We start from the raw sequence: 18,262 nt of genomic DNA on the forward strand, positions 1-18,262 counted from the left end.
ATCTGCTTCTCATGCAAAAGCCACGAGTCCAAAATTATTCCTCAATTGTGCACCAGTCTTGAATAGGAAAGTGCAGCTGAATCCAAGGCTAAAGATGGAGACTCCCAGCTGGGATTGAGCCTAGGTCTGTTCCTTCCCATCCAAATCCACACAGCCTCTAGGAACTGGGACAGGACATCAATAACATCACTTGCATGGTCTGAGGCCAAGTTATATAATTGGACATTATAATGATACTCAACCCAACTGATGATCTCATCCAGCAGTTTCATGGCGATGTGGAACAGCAGGACTGTCAAACCCTGCAGCACTCACAAGTAAGGGCTGTAGTCACAATCTCTCTCCTCTTGTCAACATCAACTGAAACCAGCTACAGAGAATATAGGCAACCACCATAGTATGGTGGTCCAAATGCCCAATCCCCATAGCCTGTCTAGAAGAATACCATGATTAATGGTATTGAAAGCCACTGGGAGATCAAGGAGCATGATGGACACACCCACCTCAGCTCCACAAGAGTGATCTATACAGTCTCTGCAATGAACATGCCTAACTAAAACCATGGTTTGGTCACAAGTCATCAGAAAGCACAATCCAGTCTCTGTACTAAACGTTGACATGAAATAAGTCCAAATCATCTGCTTCCTTCAAGTTCTCTAGAGCTGAAATCTGACCTCCTCTATAAAAGGAAATGCTGAATGATAATTGTCCAGGACTGTTGGGTCTAGTGCCTCCTTAAGGAGAGTGTGTATCAACAAGCTCCTTCAAGGCTTAAGGGACTATATCTTCCTTCCTTAAAGAATTTAAGTGGCGTTCCCCTTAAGACATTGTATGAACCTAATTACAGGTCATCTCCTGGGTGGCTTTCACCACTCAGAAGGGACCTGGTTCTAACGAACAGGTGGCTGAGCTAACAGACCAGAGAACCCTTCCTCAGGAAACACAGGACTGAACTCTCTCCAGACAACTCCATAAGGCCTTGCCCATCAGAGTCCAACTCTGAGCGATTATGAACAACTCTTATCTGCCAAATATGAGAATATTCCTCACAGTGGCCCTGCAGCTCATCCTTTCCCAGTAGGACCAGATTGCCTGAAATCAGGGGCTGGATGATGGGCAATTGCATATGCAATTAAGGCCGAAAAATAAGGATGTTTCACTCTATTGTCAGCAAAATGTAACCGCAAATATGGGTTCTTACTCACACTCAATCCGATTTACTGTTCATCCTTCTTCAACAGCATTTCAAGACTCTTCTACATTTTTTTTGTAGCGATTGTCATGCTGATTGATAGAATTCTTATAAATCTTTGTTATACAGGTCTACTATAAATACTTTGAGCTGGAGGGAATATTAGGCTACAATTCCTAAAAAAAGAAGTTTTGAACTTGACTTGAAAACTTTATTTAACAGTTAGCGAATTAAAATAGAACTCTGTTTTCAGTTAAGGCAAAAAATTAACAATTCAGAACTAACATTTTCAAAACCAAGATTTATTTTAACGTTCTATTTATTTTGAAAAGGACACTTCTCTGCAGGTAAATATTACATTACAATTCAGTAATTCCTTTTCCGTGTTTTATTTTTATCCTCCTTGGTATTAATATCACAAAATGACTGACTGCACTTGTAAAGTTTTATAGAATTTTTAATATATTTATAGCATTATTATAGGGCAAAGTCTACAAAAAATGTATCTTTTCCAAGTCACTCTGATTCTTTTATATGACTTACTAGTTCAAACTAAAGGGATTTGGCTGAGCATTTTTTCATGAATATATATGGCATTTTGAGCCCTGTAATCCCCCATAGATAAATAATAGATAGGTGCTACGTGATAGCCAACAATTTTCTCTGATTTGCTCAAAACAGGCTAAAAGGAGACTTTATTATTACAATTCTAAACATGCATTCAGTGGTTCATACTCCTAGGAACACCCTGCATTTAAAAAAAGAATCATCAATTTATTCCAGAGTATAATCCTCAATGGCAAAAGATTCCTTAGTATGGTTTGTCTTTCCAGGAAGCAAGGAAGAGAACAAAAATAGGTATGTTACACTTTACAGACATTTTATATGATAAATGATAGCATAAATATATGTAGCCTAAAGCATGCTTTGTTAGATTCTCTGGTAAACTGAACTCATGCCTGTATAAATTCATTCTGCACTGCAAGTTATTTGGAGTAGTAGAAAGCACTTCATCTTAGGGTTCATCTAATATACAGCAAAACCAATAATTATTATTAGGACAAGCCACAAAATATTTCAGACTGAACCACTTCCCTTCCACTTTCACACAGTTGTGAAAAGGAGCTTAGAGCTATTATTCTGTTTTAAATTAGCAAAACAGGCAACTCCCACTTACGGTAATCATCCCATTTAGTTATTTAATTTGTTTGCTATCCTTCTCTCGATTCTGGACATCTTAGAAACATTAAAAACCAATAAAACCATGAACAATAAATATTCCTAATAGCAGTAATACAGTACAGTTAAAAAAATGGGGAGGAAAAAAGCAGGATGCACATGGGAAGGGAAGTGGGGTTGTCTCTTAATCTGTCAACCACCTCCAGTAGAATACTCCCTCATTGGGGGGGGGCGGGGGGGCGGCTCAAGGCAACTGCCATAGCCAGGTCTTCGGGCCCTGATGGATAAGCAAAAGGATGGGAGCGGATCTCCCCTTGGGGATAAGGGCAGGTGCCACAGTAGAAAAGGTTCTTTTCCTGGACCCAACCAGCTGAAATTCCTTGACCAATGGGACCTGCAGCATGCTCCTTCTGCCAGCTGGAGTTGGGCAGAGCAGTGTCATTGGGGTGAGAAAGTTCCTCAGATAGCCTGGACCTGTGCCACGAAGGGTTTTAAATGTGATAACCAACGCCTTGAATTGCACCTGGAAGCAAACCGGGAGCCAGTGCAGCTTATGGAACAGTGGTTCCACAGTGGTAACAGGGGCCACCCTGATCAGTGGAAAGAAATCAGATTTAAATTAGTTTATCACAGAGTATTCCTCCCGCAAAGAAAATGCTCACGGATCAGCAACAGATGATCTTAATATTTATGTGTACTTTAAATGAATGCAACATACTTTTGTAAAAAACATAATAAAGTGACTAATATAGTGGTCAGCAGAAGACTCATTGCATATCCTAGATGTGGGGAGATACTAGCTATGGTTTAGTAAGCCCAAAATGGCTGGGTTAACCGAACCAATATATTATAGGTCACAATAGCTTGTTTCACACCACATAGCAAGTGAAACCCCCCACAACCAGGGGTGGGTTCTAAATTTTTTTACTACTGTGGGCGTGGCTTATTTTGTGGATGTGGCTTGGAGGTCATGTGACTAGGTAGGTGTGGCTAGCTGGTCAGAGTCATTTCTGGAAGGTCCTCGCACTTATGACCAGTCCTCACACTTATGACCAGTCCTCGCACTTATGACCCGACTCATTTGTTTGCTTTTAACACTGATCAGCTGTAGGACGGCCCTTTGAAGCCCCGCGGCAAGAGTTTAAACAGTTTTTTTCCCTCTAGTCATCAGCTGGGACTCAGGAGGCAGCAATAGATTGGGGGTGGGACCAAATAAAAGGTAAGAATAACATGGGGGGGTGGGAGAACCGGTTCGGTGATGTCATATCATCATCGCTACTGGCTAGGCCGAACCGGACCAAACCGGGAGGAACCCACCACTGCCCACAACCATCACAATTATAACATGAACCTCACTATAAACAAAATAGAACCTCAACATCTATTTATGTGTGTAAAAAGGGTAAAATATATATTGTTCTGATACTGTCCAGAAAAAGCCCATTTTAAAGACCCTGGAGAAATCCCTTCTCTGTTGCATGGCATATAAAATGATCAGGTTCTCACAGCTGAAATTCGGAATATGGTTTTGAACTGTATTACAAGGGTTAGGGGCTGCCACAAAGAAGAGGGCTAACATTTTCCAAAGCACCTGAGGGCAGGACAAGAAGCAATGGATGGAAACTAATCAAGGAGAGAAGCAACCTGGAATTAAGGAAAATTTTCCTGTCAGAACAATTAACCAGTGGAAGAGCTTGCCTTCCGAAGTTGTAGGTGCTTCATCACTGGAGGCTTTTTAGAAGAGACTGGACAAGTCACCTGTCTGAAATGATATAGCGTCTCCTGTTTGAGTATTCTGATTAGATGATGAGAAATATTAAATTTTCTGATTCCAACTCTCAAAGCTATTCAACGGGATGACTTTTCTGCGGCTGCTTTTTGAAAGTCGCACGTCCAAATCAACCATTACGCCTGAGGCCTGATCGCTTCAGCTCAAAGGAGTCCAGCCTCTGGAGGAAGCTATTCCCCTGAAAATACCGATAGAACCATGAAACGGTTACCCCGGCCCTTGATTGAGGGCAGAGGCCTTTCTGAGCCTGCACACCAGACCGGGTAAACACTGCAGTCCCGGACAGGACGTTTTCGTCAGCATATTCTTACTCTCTTCTCCCACTATAAATAGTTAATCTTTACGACTCCGCTCAAGGGGGAGAAAGTTAATTCCCTCGAGCCAAAGAGACCTTGGGCTTCGCTCTACGCCGAGACCACCCGTCGCCCCTGACAACCATGAAAGCTCCTTCCATAGCTCTCCATTGAGGGTCTTAAAACCGCAGTCGACCAATACGATCGCTCCCCTCCCCTCACGTGACCTCGCGAGGGTCACTTGCCTCTTTGAAAACCCGTTCTAAGCCAACGTTCTCTCACTCTAAGCCCCCCCCTTCCCCAGCCCCTCCATGAATTTCACATGATGCCTTGTTGGAAGATATGATTCACTCTTCTCCTAGAAAAAGGAAAAGAAACTCAAAAAATATTAAAAGAGCAGGAAAATTCCCCTAAAAGAAAATAAGCAGAAACTCAGGCAAAAGTTTCAGCCCCCACCTTTGTCAATGGGCCATTAAGAAGCTGAAGCCACCCTATTTTCCACAACAAAGGAAGGACAAAATTACAGGGGCCTGCAACATCCAAACAGGTATGGGACACAGAAAAAAGCAAACGCCCAAAAAGGAAAAGAAATCAAGCCAAAGTAATTAGAAATTTTAAACACATGAGAAAAGGAGATATTCACTAAAACACAGTAATAGCAAACTGATTAATTATAGGGAACGAACAACTACAAAGGGCTAGGAAAAACAGAGATTGGACTATAAAACAATTACTTCTTTGCCAGATCCAGGACGGAAGAATCCAATCACAAAAAAGCAGGATTTAAACACCATAAAACAATCACACACACACAAATCAAAGGATTCACGTGCCAAATCAAAAGAATTTCAAAAGACTTTAAAGCAGGGGGGGCAAATGTGGCCCTTTTACAACCTGTGGACTACAACTCCCAGAATTCCTGAGACAGCCAAACTGTCTCAGGAATTCTGGGAGTTGAAGTCCACAGGTTGTAAAAGGGCCACATTTTCCCACCCCTGCTTTGAAGGGTCACATAGAAAATCAAAAGATGTTTTAGGATATAAAAAAGGGTTATTCTTACAGTTCAAACAGGCTAGCCTCGGAAGGCAGTGCTTGTATTTGTTTCTTGCCTGCCTTCCTATAAACAATAAACTAATTCTGCTCTCAAGCAGCTGACCTCCAATCATTTCGAAGTTATCTCCCAGCTGGGAGTTTTGAATTCAAGAAGGGAAAGCTCTGCCTTCCAACAATCCTTAAAGGGGAAGGCTTCTTTTTCCTTCCAACAATTAGCCTCCCGGCCAACCCAGCCACCGGACAGAGCCCAGAGATCAAAACCTAGCCGGCACGGACCTTCTTTGTCCGGGGAAAATATTTATGGACCCTGCCCGGGAGGCATCAGGTAGTAAAGGGAGTCCTTGAGCTTTGCACTCAACAGCTGCTTGAAAGCAGGTGAGTACCACTTTTAAATTTAAAACTCTGGAACTCTGTGGGGAGTGGAAGCGAGAGAGGAAAGGTGTGTGTGTGTGTGGGGGGTTACCTGCAGAAAACAGCTGGATCCCACCTCCTCCGTTGATCTCTAGCCGCCGCCCACCCTGCTGCTAGTTCGAAAGAGCAGTGACCTGCAGGATTGGGAAAGCAAGGGGAGGGGGTGTCACGGAGTGTGGGACCTTCTGAAGAATGCAAGGGAAAATCTGAATGGGCTATGAAGAGAGAAGAGGTTAATAAAAGAAAGGAAAAAAAAACACAAAACAAATAAAGGGAACTCCAGTGTATCCCAGAGCAAACCTCAGGATTTTTAAGACATTGTGAAGTTAGTTAATTAGATAGCTAGGTAATTGTGAAGTTGTGAAGTTGTAGGAGGGGCCCATACTCGTCTGCGTTGGGGGCAGCAGGTCCTCCCAGATTCCCGTTTTTTAGAGGGGTTTGAAAACCAGTGGCGGAGAATTCCCTAACAAGAAGAGGTACACATACGCCGTAAGGGAACCAGCGTCCTCTCCAGGCCTTTTTCCTGAAAACTGACGTTGTGGCGCCTGGCTGAACCAAAGTGTGAAACCCCACATCGGAAGGGGAAGTTGCAGCTCGAGGGTGGTAGATACCCCTTTAGAAAATTTGCTTGAGGCATGGCACGAAAAGCAGATGCCAGTCCTGGCTTCTTTGAAAAAGAGGAAAGCGAAGAAGATATGTAAAAAATGGGCTTTGCTAATGGATGACACTGGAAGACAAATTTGGCCTGACAACGGTACTTTTGACTTTAAAATTTTAACAGCGCTTAGACCCCAAATTAAGCCCAGCCAAGTACCCTACTGGTATTGCTGGGCTGAACTAGCCAGAACCAAAGACCTAACTATAGGGAAAGATCAAGCTAAAGCAGAAACCCATTTTCTAGAAGGGAAAACTGAGGAAGGAAAAACTGAGGCAAAAATAATGGCTCCCCTGCTGAGCAAACCAGTATCAGGAAGAGCAAGAGGCGAATACAATTACATTCTGACACATACGCCCTTCTCTGCCTCAGACCTTGTTATTTGGAAAAAAGACACTCCAACATTCAGGGCAGACCCTCAGGCAGTAATCTGAACCCTGAAATCAATAATATTGTAGGAGGTTAGCACACACCCCTTTCCTAAGAGAAAGAAATATTTTGGGAAATATCAATAAGGCAGAATATTATGTTTCCCTGAATGAGAAATGGAGAAGTATATTTTAAAGCAGCTCCCATCTTCCTGCCCCCACCCTTTGTCAATGGGCCATTAAGGCCTGGGCCAGTCTATTCTACATAACAAAGATCTACCTCCTTCAGGCAGAGCCATAGTAGGAATTGCCAAAGATCCAACAAAGATAGGATCAGCCCTCTACCCATCTAGCAACAGAAATTCACCACATGGCACCTGGGAAGATTACATCAGCCAGCAAGGCTAGCTAAGAGCCCCACCCCCTGGGAGTCTGACAACCAATCAGGATACTCTTTCTGGGCCCCAGGAAGTTCACAGCCAGGGAGAGCATAAAAACCGGAGGATTTACTGTATCTGTCCTTTTCTGTTCAGGAACTCAAGCCATGTGATCCTGTCCACCATTAAACCATCTTTCCAAGCAGTCTCCATGTTTCCAGTGTCTTTTTCCCCACTTGGAGCAGAACCCAGAAGGATATTTCTTCCTACAATAGAAAGCCACAATCCATCCTGGGAAGACATGAATCAGTTGCTACAGGTTTTCCTAACTCAGGATGAAGTATTACAACTATCTGAGAAAATAGCACAAATAGCCAACCAACCACCTATTCCAGGACAGGCTGCCCAGACAAGGGTTGCATGGCCAACCCAGCACCCTGATTGGGATTACAATGATGCCAATCACTGGAGGGATTATAAAAGGGCAAAAGGCAATCTAACGGATGCCCTAAAAGAAATAGGAAAAAAGCCTCTCAACTGGTCAGAATTTCAAAAGACAATCCAAAGGGAAAAAGAAAATCCTGACCCTTTTGGGTTCGTCTCTCAGAGGCAGCTGTGACATATGCCCACCTAAACCCAAGCTGCCAAAAGGACCAGAGAATTTTAGCCTCAGCCTTTGTGGACCAGGCTAGTAGTGACATCAGGGAACATTTCCACCGTATTGTATCTAACTGGCCTGCCTTGGAAATAGCGGAGTTGTGCAGGCTTCGTCTATGACCAAAGGGATAAATTAAAAGAGGAAGAAAAAGATAGAAAGAGGAAGATAGAGAGACACGAAGAGCTAAAAGTTTTTGCTGCCATGCATCATAATGCCAGACAAGTTTGACGCAGGACTGCCGGTATCAGGCAGGGGTGCTGGTAATGTAGACAGGAAGGATGGCCCCAAGATGGGTGCCGACATTGTTATAAATGTGGGAAAGCAGGGCATTTTGGCCAATACTGTAAACAGATTTCATTTCGTGGCCAGCCCCAAGATTCACCTAGAGGCCCCATGCCAAGCAATAATTCACATCACCAAGGCGAGCAGAGATATAACCAACATCGCGAGCCGCCTACAGCCCCTTTCCCCCAAAACGATACATAGATCTCGATGGGGGCAGGGAAGGGGAAGGGAGGCACAATTTTCCTGACTAGAACATGAAAATGAATCACTGAATACACAGCTACCTTCACTGGGCTCGCAATTCCCTTAAGGAATGGCCTTGAAGGGGAAACCATTATTTCCCTGATCATAGGGGGAAAGAAATATGATTGCCTGGCTGACACTGGAGCTACCTCATCATTTATTACAGAGGCCTCATATAAAGACTCATTGATTCCAGGGGCTTGAGACAATATAATGGGAGTTGGAGGAAAAATCATTCCTGTGGAATCCACTCATTAAAAAAAGTAGAATTGGGACCGTTCTGTTTAAAACACTCTTTTACAGTCTGTTCCCAATCCCCACCCTCCCTCTTGGGAAGGGACCTCTTATGCAGAATGGAAGTCACCATAAAGTGTGGAAAGGGGGGGGGGCTTACGTTAGACATTCCAGGAAAAGGCGCCCATATGCTGGCCACAAACAACACAGGGCTTCACGTGGATCTCAAGATCTTGTCATCCTCTCTGTGGGACTGGGATGCAACAGAGGTGGGACTATTAAAAGGGGCAACCCCAGTCACCATTCAGGTAAAGAAAGGACCGTGTGTTCCCCAATACAAAATTCCAGCTGAGGCAATTCAACCTATAAGGAAACTGATAAAGGCTTATCTGGAACAGGGAGTCATTAAGAAATGTACATCTCCCTGCAACACCCCAATCTTTCCAGTTAAAAAGGGAAAGTTAGATAATGAAGGAAACCTCATCTTCAGATTTGCACATTATTTGCGTCTCGTGAACAACCATGTGATGCCACGTGCCCCTATAGTACCAAACCCTGCAACTATAATAACCAAAGATCCAGCTTCGGCTATGTATTTTACAGTTATAGACTTGTGCTCAGCCTTCTTCAGCATCCCGGTAGACCAGGCATCCCAATATCTTTTTGCTTTTATCCTATTCTCTGGTATGTGTTTTGGGAGCCCTTATGTGTTGCTTCTGTCAATGCATTCCCCCTTATCTCAGTTGCTTAAGATCTTGTAATCCTGCCCCGCCCCAAAATCAAGCACCTCAGGAAAGCAGGCAGCTTTCATGATGATCCAAATTGACTAGGAATACCAGGTATATCCGGATACCACTCTAGATGATAGGAATAACGAGGAAAACCTCACAGAATTTTTTTTTTTTTAAAAAAAGAGAGATTGTTGGAAGATATGATTCACTCTTCTCCTAGAAAAAGGAAAAGAAACTCAAAAAATATTAAAAGAACAGGAAAATTCCCCTAAAAGAAAATAAGCAGAAACTCAGGTAGAAATTTCAGCCCCCACCTTTGTCAATGGGCCATTAAGAAGCTGAAGCCACCTTATTTTTCATAACAAAAGAAGGACAAAATTACAGGGGCCTGCAACATCCAAACAGGTATGGGACACAGAAAAAAAGCAAACGCCCAAAAAGGAAAAGAAATCAAGCCAAAGTAATTAGAAATTTTAAACACACGAGAAAAGGAGATATTCACTAAAACACAGTAATAGCAAACTGATTAATTATAGGGAACGAACGACTACAAAGGGCTAAGAAAAACAGAGATTGGACTATAAAACAATTACTTCTTTGCCAGATCCAGGACGGAAGATCACAAAAAAGCAGGATTTAAACACCATAAAACAATCACACACACACAAATCAAAGGATTCACATGCCAAATCAAAAGAATTTCAAAAGACTTTAAAGGGTCACCTAGAAAATCAAAAGAGTGCCTTGGGAATTGGGCGGCATAGAAATATGATTAATTAAATTAAATTAATTAATTAAATTTTAGGATATAAAAAAAGGGTTATTCTTACAGTTCAAACAGGCTAGCCTCGGAAACCTGTGCTTGTATTTGTTTCTTGCCTGCCTTCCTATAAACAATAAACGAATTCTGCTCTCAAGCTGCTGACCTCCAATCATTTCGAAGTTATCTCCCAGCCGGGAGTTTTGAATTCAAGAAGGGAAAGCTCTGCCTTCCAACAATCCTTAAAGGGGAAGGCTTCTTTTTCCTTCCAACAGCCTCTTAGCCAATCACCTTCGAAAACACTGGCACCAATCTCCGGACGGTGAGGGGGGGGAGTTCTACGGCAGGCTGGACTCTCCCATCCCTTTAAAAAGCTCACCTGCCAGGTTGAACGGCCCGTCGAGCCCACCTCCACCGACTTGCTAGACTATAAAATTCACGGACCTTTTCACCTCAGTCGTTTCCGGGTTGTGGCCCTTTAAAAGCCGATGATTGGACGGAGCCGCCTGCCGTCACAATAGGGCTGGACTAGAAAGAGACTTTCAGTTATGTGGACCTCTATAACCTTTGCCTTTGCTGGCTGAGGAATTCTGGGAGTTGAAGTCCACCAGGCTTAAAGTTACCAAGGTTGGAGATCCCTGATGTAGACAATGGGGAGGTTGTTTGCAAGAAGGTGTAACATTTTTCCCCCACCAAATGTTGCAAATGTTTATTCATGTTCCTTTATATATATGTGTGTGACTTTATATACAAACATGTATGTGTGTACATCTCATATATATGATTCTGGGTGACTTACAAACAAAACAAACATAAAAATAACAGAAAAGAACAATACAGGTAGTCCTCGATTTACGACCACAATTGAGCCCAAAATTTCTGTTGTTAAGTGAGACATTTGTTAAGTAAGTTTCCCCCCCATTTTACGACTTTTCTTGTCACAGTTAAGTGATTTGTTGCAGTTGATTAGTTAATGACCTGGCTGTTAAGTAAATCTGGCTTCTTCATTGACTTTGCTGGTCAGAAGATTGGAAAAAGGTGATCACGTGAGCTTGGGACCCAGCAACTGTCATAAGTATGAACCAGTTGCCAAGCATCTGAATTTTGACCACGTGATCACGGGGATGCTGCAAAGGTCATAACTATGAAAAACAGTCATAAGTCACGTTTTTCAATGCCGTTGTAACTTTGAATGGTCACTAAATAAACTGTTGTAAGTTGAGGACTATCTGTACAACAAATTAAGAACAAGAAAAAAAATAGGAAAGCATATAAAACAATAAAATACATAAAACTCGCAGCCAGGAAACCCATTCATCAAAACAACCAGGACTGTACAGCTGCAGCAGGGACTCTGCCACACTCCCAGATCTCCAGCCTGTAGGCAAAACAGCATTTTCAGGACCCTGTGAAAAGCCAGCAAGATCTGGGCTAATGTGATCTTCAAAGGCATGATGTTCTATACTGGTGATGGCAACAGTTTGGTCAGAGTGTGTCAAAAATTTGGAAATGCCTAACTTGACTGCTGGTGTATCATCTCACTCCACATGAAAGAAAAACTTCCCTATCTCCCTCCATCTAGGTCACTATGAATGGTGGCACTCAATAGCAGTGCCTCATGTTTTCAGCCCTAGGACCAGAGGTGGGTTTCAGCAGGTTCTGACCAGTTCTGGAGAACCGGTAGCGGAAATTTTGAGTAGTTCGGAGAACCAGTAGTAAAAATTCTGACTGGCCCCCACCCCCATCTATTCACTTGCAACCGCTTTTTATTTTTCTTCATTTTATCTCCAATAAACCTTTGATTTTGTGAACCAGACTTGTTTATGAATTGTGAGGATTAAAATATTTGGGTTTTATATCTCACACCATGTAGACATCTTCTTAAAAACTTCCAGTGTTGGAGCATTCGCAACTTCTGGAGGCAAGTTGTTCCACTGATTAATTGTTCTGTCAGGAAATTTCTTCTTAGTTCTAAGTTGCTTCTCTCCTTGATTAGTTTCCACCCATTGCTTCTTGTTCTACCCTCAGGTACTTTGGAGAATAGCTTGACTCCCTCTTCTTTGTGGGAGCCCCTGAGATATTGGGACACTGCTACCATGTCTCCCCTAGTCCTTCTTTTCATTAAACTAGACATACCCAGTTCCTGCAACCGTTCTTCATATTTAACCTTATCTTCAACCGTTCTTCAATTTAAAGCAGGCATTCCCATGATATTAGACACGATTCCTCACCAATGAAAATTATAACTCAAACTGCTATAGAGCTGGGATGCAAAACTCCATACAAAAACAAAATGGCAGATATACAGAAAGTTACACCCTAGTTCTGGTATCTACAGAAGTGCATGTCTCAGCTGACAGGGCCAGCAAAAATACAGAGGCCTAATTGGGAGGAAACTTTCAAGCTTGTGTGAGGTGCTGGGAGAATACCCTCCATTTTGCCCTGCATCTCTCTTAACTTACATGTGACCTTAGTTAAGCATCTGTAAGAACTTGACAATGGAGCAGACAACGGGCAGAACCCAGATGTCTTTCAGACATTTGCATCACAGAACTAACAGGCACTTGCTAGTTCTGTTTGTTAATTGCAGACCTGGCACTGGTTCAAAAAAAAAAAAAAAAGCTCTACATTCATACAGTATTTAAGCAGACGTAAAATTCTTCAGAAGGAAAAGTCTCTATATAAAGAAGCTGTGCAATGATTGACTGATGCTATTCAGAATGCTGGATGGGCACATGCACACGCACAGTGCAAGCCAGGTTTTGATATCTTTGCAATCCAAGCAAAAATGCTCACGGAGGGCAGTGCCAGGCAACTGAAGCGGTGTGTGTGCGCGCCACATCAGGAGGTCCATAGAAGCTGGGGAGATCCTAGCCCTGACAGCAGCCTCAATTCCATGGTTGTTGAAGCTTTTTTGAAAGTGTGTTGGGTGGAGAGGGAAACTCTTTTTAAAAACTGAAACAGCTGAACACAATTGTAAACTGCGTCTACAGGTTGCCACAAAGAAGAGGGGTGGGGTCAACCTATTCTCCAAAGCACCTGAAGGCAGAATAAGAAGCAATGGATGGAAACTAATTAAGGAGGGAACCAACCTAGAACTAAGGAGAGATGTCCTGACAGAATGATTAATGAGTGGAACGACTTGCCTCCAGAAGTTGTGGGTGCTCCAATACTGGAAGTTTTTAAAGAAGATTGGATAAACATTTGTCTGAAATGGTATAGGGCAGTGATGGCTAACCTTTTTGCCATCACGTGCCAAAAGTGGGGGGAGCGTGGAAGGTCGCGTGTGCGTGTGCCCACATCTATAATTCAATGTGCGCCACTCTCCTGTGCATGCGCATGTGACCTTCCCACACTCCCCCTGCTTTTGGCCCGCAATGGCACCATCGGCCTGGTAGGCCTGTTTTTTGCCCTCCCCAGGCTCCAGAGGCTTTCTAGGAGCCTGGGGAGAGCAAAAACAGCCTTCCCCATCCCCCTGGAGGCCCTCCAGAGGCCAGAAACAGCCAGTTTCCGACTTCCGGTGGGACCAGAAGGCCTGAAAATCAGTTAGCCGGTGTGCGCATGTGCGCTGGAGCTGAGCTAGGGCAACACTCGCGTGCCCACCAATATGGTTCACCATCACGGGTATAGGGTTTCCTTCCTGAGCAGGGGGTTGGATTAGAAGGCCTCCAACTCAGTTGATTCTTAACTTTCGGGCCAAAATTTATATATATTTTTAAATGTTTTAATATTTGTATTCTATGTTTTTTATCTTGGCTGTACACCGCCCTGAGTCCTCAGGGAGAAGGGCGGTATATAAATTGGAAATTAAATTAAATTAAAATTAAATTAAATTCTGTTATACTGTGGGCTGGGAATAAAAGAAATATAAGGACCTGTCATTTAAAAATGTTAGTAGGGCAACTTCATGCTGCAGCTAGAGGGGTGGAAGAATGTGCCTTCTAGCTATCCAACTTGATGGGACTGTACGAGTTCTATGCCCATAGATTTGTTGGATGTCAGAGAGAAAGAAGGGCAAGGGAGGAGATTGCTGTTGCCAAGACAACCAGTGGTTTTCCCTTTATACCTTAGGATGGGTTAAGCAATAAGGTTAAGATGCATGAATCCATGTCATTTGTGATGAAAACTGTGTTGCCTCTGTGTGTGTGTGGCACTATTTGTAAATTTATTCCAAATATTTTTTGCTAGCCATTTTTGGGGGAAGTAATTCTGCACCTCCAGGCAAACAAATTGTTGCTGCAAATGCATATTGTTTGACATTTTAATATCAGCTTATTGATGAATGAGATGTAACAGGGCAACCTCATTGCCAGGGACAGTGAGGACAGCTATTGTCTAAGGGTGACAAAGACTGAAGAGGAATATTTTTTGTGTGTGGCTATGCTGGCGAGATCTATTCCCCTTGTGTCACTGCAATTGATACAACTGCTGACGCTTTCACCAGCAACCCTGATCCTTTCATGAATAAATTTAAGAATTGACAATTTAAACTGCACTGGGGCTTCCTATTTCTTTCAAACACATAACAATGAAAGAGTAATACTCCAGCTGTAGAGAAACTGTGCAGACGTAGGAACATTTTCATAAAGTGTCCTGTAGTGCTAACACTGGATATGGAAATAGGAAACTGGCAAACTAGCTTTAAAAAAAGATTCTATCAAATTTATTTGTAGGAATGCCGTGGTCTCACTGAGATGATAGAAAGCATGTTGGGAGGCTGGTTTAGCTTTTGATAAATACTAGCCAAGCTCACTGTAGCAGCCATTTTATGAACGGGTTTCTCTCTTATGGTGGCCACGGTATGTCTCTGCCTTCTGTTGACTTAATACATTCACATGACAGCAATCATTGCTTTCACCCTAAAGGGAAAGATGCACTCACAGTGTAGAGAAGCTTTGTTGAACACACTTTGTTAAATATTTGAATTTCATGCAAGTGTATCTGGGAGCTAGGAAAAAATCCTGCCTGAAATCCAGGATGCAGTTGTAATCCATAGTGACACCACTGAGCTGGAAAGCCTCTGCTTCTCTAAATAAGGTAGTCCTATCTATCTATCTATCTATCTATCTATCTATCTATCTATCTATCTATCTATCTATCTATCTATCTATCTATCTATCTATCTATTCGATTTATTTATTTATTTATTCAATTTATATGCCGCCCTTCTCCGGAGACTCAGGGCGGCTTACAATGCATTAAGCAATAGCCTTCATATTTCATATACCTGCTTAGTAGGGCTTTTTGCCCACCCCCCCAAGCGGTGTTCTATTTTATACAAAGTCAGCTTATTGCCCCCACAAACCAGGTCCCCATTTTACCTACCTCGGAAGGATGGAAGGCTGAGTCAACCTTGAGCCTGGTGAGAATTGAACTCACAGTAATTGCAGGCAGCTGGCAGCTAAGTGCTACTTTAACAGCAGTTTAGTCCACTGCACCACCAAATCTTTTCTTACATAAGCCATTTGTTTGCAGAAATAATATTCATAGAAATGTTGAACATTGCAGCCTGTCTAGATATTCTTGATCCAGGAACTGGTCTATTGGTACGAACTAGCACTGGGAAGATTTAGTTCAGCTACGGAAGCTCTCTAGGTGATAGTGTAAAGCAGGAGTCCCCAACTAGTGGGCCATGAGGGGTTTGCAACTGGGCCATGGAAACAGTTGGCAAGTGCGCACACATGCGCATCCTCACTTTTGCAAGTAGCAGGGGAGTGTGTATGCTCCATTTGTATGGGTGGAAGGTGCACGCACACGCTGCTCAGGCAAACGGAGCTGCGGGCGTGCTTGCCAGCCGCTTAGGTTTAACTTGCTTCAATTTAAATTTAATTTAATTTAATTTAAATTTAATTTTGTTAAGCTTAGGCTTAACTTGCCAGTTCGCTTAGGCGAATGATCCCTTCCCTCCAGTCCCTCCGCCAGTCCACAAAGCCCGAAACATTGAAATCTGCTCTATAGAAAGTTTGTAAATGTGTACATTGGGAAGCCTGCATACTGTAAAGGAATACAATGTGCATGCTTTGAGTTCCTGGATGAAACTACAGGATACAAGTAGTCCTCGACTTACAACAGTAATGGAGCCTGTCCACTACACTTGTAAGCTGCGACAGTCATAAAGTGGTTGACCCATGTGACCAATTCAATTTTATTACCTTTTCTTGTGGCAGTCACAAGAGCGGTGTGGTGGCCTAGTGGTGAAGCTAATTGCCTCCCGTTTGGAAGGTTGAGAATTCAATCCTAGGTAGCGGCAGATATTTCTCTTTCCCCGGGCACAAAGAAAAAAATATCTCCGCGAACTAAACGTGGCATCAGGAAGGGCATCCGGCCAATAAACATTCAGCTTCATCCAGTCATCCTGACTTTACCCCGAATTACTTAAGAGATGAGAGTCGTAAAAGGGGAGTTCTTGTGGCAAATCACTCAGCAAATCACTGTGATCTTTAAGCAAAACTGTCAGAACTATGTGTGGTAAGTACCTTTTGGGGGGTAGGGTCTGTCATAACTTTGAATGGTTCACTAAGTGAGTGATCGTAAGTGAAAAACAACCCATATACAGCTAGGAGTTCATTATCTACACATTTGGGCAGAACTCAGTTTCACACTGTGGGAGATACTGATTCGAAATTTAAGACTTGCTCAGATGCAAACCTGCAAAATCACATGCGGCACCAATATTGTAATTATTAGCACTGAAGGACTTCCATTAAGACATCCATCAATCCATCCAAGTAAGACACTACTTTTAGAGGCTTCTTGCATTGTATTACTAATTTTTTATTACAAGTCCTCCCTGAATAAACTTGCAACGTATCATAGACAAACAAACATTGAACGTATCACCAAATTAACCGTAGATAATTCTATGTGTTCTAATACACACAGAAATCCCACGAATTCTCCTATGCAAAATCCATACTTACAAAATTGTTAATATTTACAGCAAACAGCTACAATTCTTACAATCCAATTTAATACAGTCATATCTTGGTACTCGGCTGCTTTAAAACTCATAAAATTTGGTACTCAATATGTTTTGAAGTGAAAATTTTGTCTTGGTGCTTGTTTTTCTCCTGGTAATCAATGCGAAATGACTTGCTAGTGTCGGCTGCCTCATGACTTGCTACTTCTGGCCGAAATAAAGAATCATAGAATAGGTCACGTGGTTTACTCAGTACTTGTTTTTAGTACTCATTGTTCCTCTTGATCAGTTCAAGTTCAGACGCTTGGCAACTGACTCAAACGAATAAGGCATTACTTTGAGTGCCTTACTATACGGAATATAGAAGTCTGAAGGAAGGTTTGAAAGAGGCTTATTAATTGCCTTCTAAATCATCAGGTTGATTTGTTAATTTGCCAATCAAAGCGGCTTGACATATGGACAGTTTTTGTGCAGGAAGATAACTGATTAAATGTTCCTATCCTCCCTATTGCCTTCTCTCCATCAATCATCCCCTTTTAAGATTTTTTTAAACGTCTAGTGCATAATATGTACTTCTTTCTACTCTAAATCCCACTGATATTGCCAGGCAATAATTAAAAAACAAGGTGTAAATCTCTCACAAATTTGACACCAGATCAGTGGTGGGTTGCCCCCGGTTCGCACCGGTTCTATAGAACCAGTAGTAAAACCGGTGGGAGGCTCCACCAACCGACCCCAATGTCGGTTGGTGGACATCGCTTCTGCGCTTGCGCAGAGGAGCATACGTGCATGCTTGCTTCGCACGCACACGCAGCCCCGCTGCAAACCAGTAGTAAAGGAAAGTAGAACCCACCCCTGCACCAGATCACTTACAAAATGTTCTATGCTGCCGTGGGCAAAGACATAAACAAGTAGTCTGGCACAGTTTCATATCTGTCCCAGGAAAGTTAATAAGCACTCACTAACAAGTATGTCAAAATTAATGTTTTGCACCCGGAAGGAACCACCTCTAAGAAGATAAACTGTATAGAAAAACAGAGCTGTCTCTAGGGGAAAGGAGTATCAGTAGGTCAAGAAGATAGGTGTCACACATGCAACCTCCAACCAAAAAAGAC

The 18,262-nt window shown here is 42.7% G+C and overlaps 1 protein-coding gene across 4 annotated transcripts in view; it reads right to left on the reverse strand.

Annotated features, from left to right (window-relative positions):
- TMTC4 (transmembrane O-mannosyltransferase targeting cadherins 4) overlaps positions 1-18,262 on the reverse strand; it is a 90,421-nt gene that overhangs the window by 12,683 nt on the left and 59,476 nt on the right. The window contains exon 1 of one of the 4 annotated variants that reach the window (XM_034418237.3): positions 10,608-10,730. The exons of 1 other annotated variant lie outside the window; for it this stretch is intronic. Coding sequence is in view for 2 of the 3 variants with exons in the window: in XM_034418227.3 (XP_034274118.3) it covers positions 10,299-10,404 (106 nt within the window). In the remaining variant the exon portion in view is untranslated. Of the gene's footprint in view, positions 1-5,513; positions 5,638-10,298; positions 10,486-10,607; positions 10,731-18,262 lie in introns of those variants that run through there. 2 more of the 4 variants (XM_034418227.3, XM_087871518.1) reach the window with 2 other exon arrangements.

The sequence above is a fragment of the Pantherophis guttatus genome, chromosome 5 (assembly GCF_059756535.1).
Source record: "Pantherophis guttatus breed Tessera chromosome 5, ASM5975653v1, whole genome shotgun sequence".
NCBI lineage: Eukaryota > Metazoa > Chordata > Lepidosauria > Squamata > Colubridae > Pantherophis > Pantherophis guttatus.